The 10,818-nt window shown below is 43.2% G+C and overlaps 1 protein-coding gene across 1 annotated transcript in view; it reads left to right on the top strand.

The window, feature by feature from the left end:
• RAB41 (RAB41, member RAS oncogene family) overlaps nt 1-10,818 on the top strand; it is a 15,572-nt gene that overhangs the window by 638 nt on the left and 4,116 nt on the right. Inside the window, exons 2-4 of the mRNA XM_009326646.1 lie at nt 1,148-1,201; nt 3,379-3,484; nt 7,558-7,669. Coding sequence (XP_009324921.1) covers nt 1,148-1,201; nt 3,379-3,484; nt 7,558-7,669 — 272 coding nt within the window. The remainder of the gene's footprint in view (nt 1-1,147; nt 1,202-3,378; nt 3,485-7,557; nt 7,670-10,818) is intronic.

Genomic DNA, 10,818 nt, shown 5'->3' with positions numbered 1-10,818 from the left:
AGGGATGAAGAGGCTGCAGATGAAAAGCTGAAGATGTGTAAGAGGCCTGAAGATTTCAGGAAGCGTTAGTTGTATCAAAAGCACTTAGCGGTATTTCAAGGGAGTAGCAAGTATTTTTGAGGAAGATGAGACTGTGGTGTTCTCTTTTAATTCAGGCCAGAAAGAGTTACTGGTTTAGACTGGAGTAATTTTAAGCTGGAAAAAGAAAGAAAAGATTGTTTTCTTGAGGACAAGTCGTGCACTGGAACTGGATCCTCTTGTGCTTTCTGTGTTTCTTTTCCTGACTTTTGTAAGGTTCTCATGGATTTATCTGCTTATTGTAGTTGTTATACACTGTGTCCTGGCTGCAGAAAATAGGACTCCCAGAAATAGGTACTACCTACAGAAATTGACTGTTGTGGTCTCTTCTAATGTTAAATGGTTCACGTTCTGATGGAGACCTTCCAGAACACATTATGCTGCCTGTGTTTGTTAGGACTGGAGAAAATCTGTCTAAAATACTCAAATCCGTTACATCAGTAACCTGTCTCCTGTTCCCTGGGTTATGACGGGGTTGGACACCTGCTTGATTTAAGTGCCTGGGAGCACATCTAACTTAGTAAATTACTTTAAATGTCTTTGCACCGGCATTGCTGTACAGCAATGGAAACGTGAATGGAAGGAGACTTGCAGAAAGAACTGGCTGGGAAGTGAAGCTTCTGAATGTCACTGGAAAGGAAGCACATTCTCAATCGGAAAGTCCTGAATAAACGTTGCTTTTTAGCTTTCAGCACAGTTGCCTGCAATTTATGTGTAATTTGCTCTACCTTTTGGTTATTTCTAGTAAGATAATTCTTACCAGACTGAATTGCGGTAGACCAGAAAGCGATGCCAGTTCAGATGTGGTCTGTGTGAAGATGCATGAATGTCTGAGGCTAAAATCCAGACTCAGAGGTTCTTGTGCAGTTGAGAAGTGTTGGAAGAACTATGTGAAATGAAGTTGGTGCAGCTATCCGGATTGCTTTGTTTTTATCAACTGTATTGAAGGCAAATGACTTCAACGGCTTAATTACAAGTTTGTGAACATTTTTGAGAGTTTGTATAGAAAGGTCTGATTTGCAGATGCTGGAAGGCAAGTTGCAGTTACTAATGCTTTTCTTCTTTTCAGGCGACCATTGGAATTGATTTCCTGTCAAAAACAATGTATCTTGAAGATCGCACGGTAAGTGAGGCATCTGTGTGATAGCATGGCAACTGCAGTCGTGGGAGCAGCAGTTGCTGTGCGTGCTGTTCCGCCTGGCCGTTCCTCCAATGGCTGCTGAAATCCCACAGCAGCCTTCAGAGGGACAGCCTTTGTTGAATCAAATCACTGACCCACTCTCCTGTTTGTGATACTTGTTAATGTCTGATACCTCTAGAATGAAGTCAAAATCTTTCATGCAAAATTGGGGTAAGCTCATGTCCATATCCCGGGGAATGGGCTGTCTATGTACCTTAGACGTAGTTTGTTCCCAGAATTTGCAGCTCTGCCTCTGGGATTGTCAGTGTAAATGGGTCTGAGCAGACCCCAGGCGGTTCCAAGTCTTGAAGTCATTCATGATTACCAGTGGTGGCATAGTTCCTCCTCGCAGAAAGGCTCCTTTTGTAACACAGTTCTGACGTACTGTTAATAAGGCAATTTTGGATTTAGCTTGCATGAGAGATTCCTTTTTGCATAAAGACATCCCTCGCATCCCTCTCCTGTCTTTCAGTATTTGTCTTTTCATTAGTTCATGTTTTGCTAGTACTTGCCTTTTTGCTAGTTTTACTAGTGGCTGAGAAGTATGAAACTGTTGGGGGGAGGAAGGGGGCAGTGGTGCGATGGAAACCCTTTGTGTGGCTTTGGGTCTGTTGCTTCTGAAGAAGTCTCAGCCCAGTGTGTGTGGTGAGTTCCCTGAGTGCTTCTCTGCCGTCTTGTCAGTCAGTATTAGAAAAGACCTTGCATAATCTTTGTTCGGGAGAACCTACTTGGATAACTTTCTTCAATGGTACTGGCAGTGGCAGAAGAAGAAAAAGATCTTGGGATTTCTGCTTGATGGCTGTGAAGGCAAGTTGGAATGCCTGTGTGCTGTTTTCAGCGGTGTAGTCTTGATTTCTTATGGTTGTGTAGGTCAGGATGTCATTCACCCGCTGGCCCGCTATCCAGAAAATACTATTTTCTTTCCAATGTCGGATATACTGTTAGCTTTCCTGACTATGTAAGTGGTCCACAGAGCCCATAAAGCCTGTTTAAATAACAGAGAGGTGTTGAATGTAGAAAAGAGGAAGGAGAGATACAGGCACGCAAGCTAGGAAAATTCAGAGGCTGAAATAGTTCTCAGATACGGCTAATGCTGTATTTTGCAATAGGCTTTGACTGCTGTGCTTTAAATGAAGAATGCTAAGCCTCTAACTGTGGTGTATGCTTTGGCATATTTGATATGTCCTTACACCAAATAATATATCCTGAAATTATACCTGTGCCAGATCACTCGGCTCTAAATATGGCCTGGGTAGCATGTGCTAGCCAGCAGAAGGGACACATATATGTGGAGCTGGGTTCTTCAAAACCGTCTCCTGTAGCCTCCCGCAGAGGGCAACTGTTCAGTGTGCCGTTTCCAGCATGTTGCCAGTGCACTGGGAGCTGTGGCACTGAGTGAACTGGGACCACAAGAAGCCCCATCCTCACTCCTGACTGTCGGGCTGCCAGTTCCATGTTACAGCTACAACCTCATTCTTGAAAGACCGAGTAGTATTTCGTTCACTGTGTCTCTCTATCTTCCCAGACTTGTTGGATTTAAGTCCAAGATAAGCCAGTCTAGAGGGTGTTTGCTGTCCTGGCTTTACGCCGCTATCCTGGCTTGTACCCCACTACTATGCTTCAGTACTTGACACCAGGCTTTCCAGTGGATTCATCAGTAGCAGGGTGATGATGTCCTTACGGTTAGGAGTGACCACATGTAGCTAGCTGTAGGCTGCAGTCTGCTTGTGTGGCCGTTATAGCCAGAGTCCCTACATGGCAGGGTGCACTGAGGTATGTATGCTTATTTCCCTTGTTAGCAGATGGTGTGAGAAGGTATTTTAGGGATATCGTGGTTTTATGATTAAATGGAAGAACATGTTCATGTGTGCGAGTTATTAATGGGTCTGTGGAGGGAGGGAGGTTTCTCAGACATGCCTGGCTGAGGTTACTGTGAGAATGCGGTTAGAAGTATTGTTGGCTCTTTTCACGTTTCTGTTCCATTTTAACTTTCCTTTTGTTGCATTATTTTTGCCTTGCAATTTTTTTCTTTTTGTTTTTATTTCACTTGAGTTTTGGTTTTGTTTTCCATTTTCCTGCTCTTCCCCTTCCTTCCTCCCCTACACTTTTCCATTTCCCAGATCAGGCTGCAGCTGTGGGATACAGCCGGCCAGGAGAGGTTCCGCAGCCTCATTCCCAGCTACATCCGTGACTCTGCTGTGGCTGTCATTGTCTTTGACGTTACAAGTAGGTATTGAGCCGGAGTGTCTGCAGGGACCTTGCTTTTAATGTGTACCTTTTATGCATTGGAAGTGGTGGTGTTACTGAAAGGAGCTAAGATAGGCCGTCAGCCCCAGGACTGTAGGTGTTTCATGAGCTGAGGGGAAGTAGCAGAGCATCTTCCCCCACAACCAATGGTAACTCCATCCCATAATACAGAAACTGGGGAACCGGAAAACTCCGTTCTGCTCAAAGCTCAAACTGTGGAAGTGATACACAGAGGATTGGCAGGTAGGTGAATAGGGATTGCGACTTCTCATGTGTCTGTGCTGATTGGAACGAAAGGTGATTGGTAGCCTCTGGAAAGCTTTCTACTCTTCGTGGTTTGGGGTGGGTTTTGGGTTGGTTGTTTTTTTTTTTAAACCTCAGAATGAATTTTTCTTCCTTTCTGGGTAACTAGAGAGGTAATACAAGTAACGACTGCAGATGCCAAAGCAAAAGAATACTGTCAGAGTACGTAAAACAGTGCAACACTCATTTAAATAAAATCTATGTAGCGACTTATGAGGATTCAAGACTTCCATTTCATTGAAGAAGAGAGCTGGTGATTCATATGGGTAACCAGAGAGCTTTTGAAAGAGGAGAGATGTAACTACCATAATTTCTAAAGAATAAACAAGTTTAGAGGGAAATTCTCTGTAACTCTTGGCATGAACGTTTTCGTATAAGATATGAAGGTATGAATACAATTATTTCATTATAACTCCTTGTTATTGATTCTCCTTGATCTGGCTTTTTCAGTTAAACTACAGTATCAGCATAAATATCTAGACAGGATATATACCAGTGAGCCAACACCGTGTGGACAAAGTCTAAGTAAAGATCGTAGCGCAGATGAAAAACCCCTGGCCCACCTTTATTCTGTCACAAACTCTAGACTATAGTGAGGCTTTACGGACCAGGGGTTTGTTTTGCTTCGGTTAACAGAAGTGCTTAACAAATAGTAAACTTCTATTGTGGTTTATCTTGCATATTGAGGGCAAATAATGACATGGTCTTTCTCCCAGTTTTTAGCTTAAGTAGTTGACTCTGGGAGGATTTCTGGTTTGGTGCAAACTAATGTAAAACTGAAGTGATCTGTTTGGGGTTTGAGGAGTGCCGAGACGTGCACGTGATGACTCTATGCTGGGAACACATCTAGGTGACACAGCGTGGCAGGCTGCATCAGTTGGCATCTTTTCTCCCCACTGTTGTGACGGGTACAGGATGCTGTTTATCCAAGCAGGTGGAAAAATCTTACCCCAGGCTAGGCTGTTCTTAACAGCTTCCAGACGTGTCAAAAATAATTAAGTGATAGCTGATCTCATCATGCCTTGGTAATGGTCTGATCTTTTCAGATAATTTCATTTTTTCTTGTTACTGCTCTCTGTCCCGTTCTTAGTGACTTGAGAGGCTTTTGGTTTTCTTGTGTTATTGAAGGAACATGCTTATGTACTTCTGAGGGCACGATGATGGTGAGCACTAGTGGGATTAGAAAAACAGTTTCCTTTACCACTCTTAAGAGCTCTATGTTTGCATTGTCTTTAGCGGTAACTGGGAACCTCAGATAGTCTCCTGCCAGTTAATGCTGGTCATGGTAGTGTAAAATAGGGACAGTCCCATAGGACATACTTAAGGGCCAGCCAAGATACTCTTAACTAGTAGAGAGAAACTGTTAGCTAGCATGTGGTGAGCTGAGAAGAGAAAGAGAAATTGTTTAGTTATTGTTAATCTACAGGGCATCTTGAAATGTAAGTGGCCTGTGGAGCGATCCATGGTGAAAGTCCATACTGCAACTTGGGCCCCTTTCTGAACAAGTTACCTTGTTTCTAAGAGGGGCTGGGTTAATTTTTGGTTGAGGCCCTTTCATCTTTCCAGACTGGTAGGGTTATTAGCACACTGTCATGTTTGAGTGGGTTATTTATATTTTCTCTTCCCCTCCAAAATGGGTGCACACAAACTTCAACTTCTAGAAACGAGAAGCCACAGAAAATACTGCAGCTAACTTTTTCAGGTCACTTCAGGGGTGCCTGCATGGTACCTGCACGCTAGCTGAAGGCCTTCCCTCAAATAGTGTTACCCTTCACTACAACAAGATTACCCGGGCCAGTTCTTCCCCAGTTCTGTGGTCCTTCCTCTAGTTGCCTTTTGGACGGTGAGTCTGAAGGTTGGAGTGTTTAAATCACCACCTTGGTAAACTTTCTGGGTGAACAGTCTGGTGTAGCAGCAATGTCTTGGGGACTATGTGGAAGCTCGTTGTGAAGTCCAGAAGCAAGAGCCAGAAGCTGCCATTATCAATCTGATCTTCCAGCACTGGTGTAATATTGTCCATGCGCTTGGAGTTTGTCACCCTGAGTTCCCTGGGGTAGTGAAGAGCCCTGACTTCTGCTACTGTAATCAAGGCTGTCTTCAAAATGGAGCATGAGCTAATTGCTTTAACTATAAGCCCTAATCTTTCTTAAGCCTCAGGGCATCAGATGTGCATACCCTGATGTAGGTACGATGTTGTTTGAATCTGCTTGTAGCAAGACGCTTTGCAGACACGTGCTCTGTCCAGCTTCTATTTCTCTTCTAAACAAGCCAATTCTTGGTCCTTCTGAAACTGCTTTCTCCCTTGTAGCCACTCTCCTGCAAGCTGCCTTATTAACCGCTGTTCTGTGCACAAACAGCTGCTCTCCCTCATTGCTGAACGAGTGGCTTTGTGAGCACATCTAACCAATTCATGTAATTAAGCTGGGAACCAGTATCTGCCCTCCTATGAAACTCGTGCCTGTTGAGAATGCCAATAGCGATCTTGTTTTCTGGCAGCGTAGTGCTATTTGTACAGCTAGCTGTGTGGGGTAATGACTTGGAAGGAAATGGTATCGCTCCCAGTTGTGAAAAGCTTTTGTTTAGCATTCACTGTGGTAGCTGACCATTGCTGTTTCAAATCGGCAGGTCCCAGACCTTAGAGCTGTTGTATATAATAGGTCAGTTTGTGTTTGGGCATAGTTCTGGAGATCGAACTGTACCTCTCATAGCATTTGTGCTTGTTTCTGACTCTTGTGCTTATCCGAAAGGGAGAACCCGATGCCCTTTGTGTCACGTGACGCCTACAGTGTGTAACATCTGCTTTTGCTTCTGCTGGAACTTAAGTTATTGATTGCCTTAATCTTGCATGAAAATCCCCATTGCCATCGTCTGGATGCTTGATGCTGGAGAATGGATGCTGGTTTACTACGTGGTGCCTGGGCTTGGAATTGCCTGTCTGTCACGTGGGAATTGCCCAAAAAGCTTTGATGTGAGATGCTCTAGGCTAGGAGTCCTGTGAAGACCCCATATGTAATGCTGGGTAGACCAGGAAGACCAGCTCTGTATTACTTGTTAGCTACCGCTATCAGCAATGACTGGAGGTAGGACCCATAACCTAGAGCTCTTTGGGATGTGGTGACCGGGGACACAGCAGAATCTCTAGGCAAGCAAAGGAGGTAATTAAAGTACATTATCTAGAAAAAGACTCAGAAAAGCCAACTTCTGTGGTGTTTGGATATTTGGGGCAAGATTACGAGGTCAACCTCAGCTTCTCAGATTGAGCTGCATACAGTTAATTCTAGAAATGGCCTTTTCTCTAAAGGACAGTTTCCTCCTTTCTTTTCTCTCTTGCTCTCTCTCTCTCTTTCTCTCTGCTCTCCCTGGCCTGGTACCAGCAGGTTCGGCTGCAGCTCTGGGACACAGCAGGCCAGGAGCGGTTCCGCAGTCTCATTCCCAGCTACATCCGCGACTCCACTATTGCTGTGGTAGTCTATGACATTACAAGTGAGTGATGCTTTGGTGTCTCATTATTTGAAATACTACATGTAAGCAGAACTAATATGTTACAACCAGAAGTTCTGCAAAAAGATGATGAACGTTAGAAATGGGTTTTCCCCGCCCTGTTTTTCTGTCTGAGCAGAAAACAATTTATGGGTCGTTTAATATGTGGTGTGGGGAGATTTGGAGAAGCACCTGAGTACAGGCATAGCATTCTCCCCCTCTGAAAGGAAGTTTTATCCTTAGCACTCCCATTTGCTTCTTCCCTACAGACTTGAATTCTTTCCAGCAAACCTCCAAGTGGATTGATGATGTTCGGACAGAGAGAGGAAGCGATGTCATCATCATGTTGGTGGGGAACAAAACTGACCTGGCAGACAAGAGGTAATGGAGGGGAGCCGGCGGCCTTGCTGCCCTGACCAGTAAAAGCAAGGAACTGGCCAACTAGTCTGTATTCAAAACAATTGTTGATTTTAAATGAAACATAAATAGCTTGTCATGAATTCAGATTTCTGGTTTCAGCGTACGCAAAGTTATTCCGTTTTGCTATTCTACAAATAGTTTTGGTTAAAACAAACCCACCTAAAAAAATTCCTTTTACTTAAGTATCTCTATACCATATTTCTCATTAGTGTATTTTGTCTGATTTTTCTTTTCATGCTGAGATAAAGCAAAAAAGATGTCTTGCAAAAGCAAGGAAATCTGCCTTTTTTCAGTAATCCTATTTACATGATTCTTTCTGCATGTGCAACTCTAAGTTCATAGTAAAGTTTCTTCTTGTTGCAAGATGCAGCATGAGACTTTACAGTATAAATCTAAAAGGTTTCCCTCTGAGCATAAATTTAATGTCATACATAACACAAACTGTGATGTTGCGGATGTGTGAAATCTAGGAAACTAGATTAGCAAAAGCAGACTTCCTCAAGAGACGTAAAAAGTTAATTGACTCTTAAAATCACGCGGACTTAACGTTTTGGGACATGTCATAAAGCATTTTTGCTTTTAAAACTCTTACAATGCCACTTCAACCAGCATAACCAATGTAATAGCTTCATAGAAGACCACAGGCTTGCGCTTTTGCATTTCTATTTCAAATTCTTCTCTTGATTGTTGATTTAGCAAAACTTTGTTTAATGTTTTCAGAGATTTTCATTCTCTGTGAAGACATCAGAAACAGTGTAGATAAGGAAGGATTTTTATTTTAATGGTTAGTGTCAGTAGTAGTTGGCAAAGGGAAGATGGAGTAAGCCATGCAACTCCGTACGGTCCCAATACTTTAAGCTGAACCATCTTCACATATGCCAGGTACTCTAAAATGTGTGCTTCATGTGTCATAGGGCACACGAAGCATTGAAGTGATGGGGAATTTTTATCTGATGCAATAGAAAGCATCTCAGAAAGGCAGGACTGGGAAACACCTGGATCTCACAACAAAATGAGGTCTTATGAAATCAAAACCTTATCCTTTGGCTGTTCACGAGACGCTTCTGATCAAAAGACAACAGCTTGAAAAGCCTTACAGGTGGAACATAAATGTTTTCTCAGAAAAACCTTGCACTGATAATCTGAACTGCCTGTTTGTTTAATCTCTTTCTTGGGATGATGGGCCTAACAGGGATCTGACTGTTTCGTTGTTGGATGCTATCACACTTTAAATTCTAAGCCTTGCTTTACTCACTCCTGCAGTGTACATAATGCTTCAGAATGTATTGTGATGTGTTTTTTTCCCTTGTGGTTTTGATGTTGTCCAAATGCTCGTATGAGACAATAGCCAGCATCCCTGGCTGCGCAGTATGGTGTCAGGAGATGCTTTTCGCCCTTGTCCCTGTGCGAGTCATGCTCTTTGTTTTTAGTTTGCCAAGCCTAGCAGGCAAAGCATAGACAGTTCTAATACCGGCAAGTGGTTTGGGTCGGTGGGGAAAAGGATAAAGTTAGGCTGCAGCTGGGCGCTGTGTGGGCTTTGTACTGATGGTTCTTACAGAAATGTGTTCTGTGTCCACCACGCAGACCACCTTAGTCTTGACACCTATTTGGCTTTTCCGACTTCCAGTGGGGGGGCCATTCTAAGTGTCCTGTGCCTTGCACTTTGGAAATATTGGTAAAACTTGGTGCTCAGAGCTTCGGAAATAGAAGAGTGTGTATAGCTGATTTGGATTAAGAATTCCAGGTGGCGAGACCTCAGATCAGTCTGGTCTCTGAAATCAGCTTACAAAAGCAACTGAGCAAAATCCGAGATGTTCTACTTGAGCCAGCTCTGGATGTTGACCACTTAGTATCTCTTATGCCCTCCTGGGAGCTAGAAATAACCGCAGCTCCCTAACTGAATAATCTGGCATTTAGATTTGAGGCTTTCGAATTTCTATCAAAAATCCAATTTCATGTGGAACCGGAAAACACAATGGGATAATTTCTGCCTTGAATTATTTCCTGATAGTACATAAGTGAAGTAGAGTGTGTGTGCAGGACAGCTGGCCCAGCACCGCCATAAGAATTAAAAATACCAGAAGATAGTTTGAAACATAGCTACAGTTGGAAGTTCATGTAGCGCTAGAAATTCTTATTTTAGAAGTTTAATGTAAGTGACAGTAGTCCTGGTCTAGGCTAGAATTTGGAATTATGGTGTATATCCAGGTATCAGTAAAAGAAGCTGCCTTGCCTTTCTTTTAAACGGAAGTTAGATTTGTGTTAGGCTGAAATACGGGGCCTTTTAAGGCTGGACAAAGCCCACAGTATCAGTCTGAACTTGGTCACATTTTTCGAAATAGAATGCAGCGTATTGGAAGCCATTCATCCTATGGTAAAACCCAAGCGATGATGTGAGTTAAATTCTGAGGCCAAAAAGCTGAACTAAAAATAGCACTGTTCTTATTTGGTGCAGCTTGTGAAGTTTTTCTTTTCTGTTAATGTTGCTTCAGTTGGTGGCTGGTTTTTTTTTCCCTGCAGTTTTCTTTTTATCATTCTTGGACTATTTTTCTTTGTTTTGGTTTTTCTTTTCTGTGATTTGTTCTCATTGCTGTAGACAGGTTTCTATAGAGGAGGGTGAGAGAAAAAGCCCAAGAACTGAATATGATGTATATTGAAACGAGTGCTAAAGCAGGATATAATGTGAAACAGGTATGTACAGGGTATTGATCAGAGATGTGTTTGCAGGTGCTTGCTCGCAAGCAGCAGCCTAGCATTTGCTGTTGCACCGTATTTGCTGCTGGAGCCTTTCTGACATCTTTCCGTAACCCCACAGAGTTCCGTTCTGTTGACTTTTGGGAAACTGCTTTTTGTATCAGGTGCAGCGTATGGGGATTCTCCCTTCCCTTAAGGACGCTGTGAACGAGGCTCAAATGTACTGCACACACTTCACCCTGTGCTGATCATCTGTTATTAGTAGTCCTAAGTCCAGGTGTTCCCTGGGTAACTTACCTGAGGTTGTTTCATTCTTAGCTGGAGGACCTGGGGGTCTTAAAGACTGAGAGGTCCTGAAGTCTCCGCTGGTGGACCATGCACTCTTGTAAAGAGGTGGTGAAGCAGCCCCCCGCTGC

The sequence above is a fragment of the Pygoscelis adeliae genome, unplaced genomic scaffold (assembly GCF_000699105.1).
Source record: "Pygoscelis adeliae isolate BGI_AS28 unplaced genomic scaffold, ASM69910v1 Scaffold216, whole genome shotgun sequence".
NCBI lineage: Eukaryota > Metazoa > Chordata > Aves > Sphenisciformes > Spheniscidae > Pygoscelis > Pygoscelis adeliae.
The sequence above is the reverse complement of the archived record's forward strand: the minus strand, read 5'-3'. Positions and strand labels throughout refer to the sequence as shown.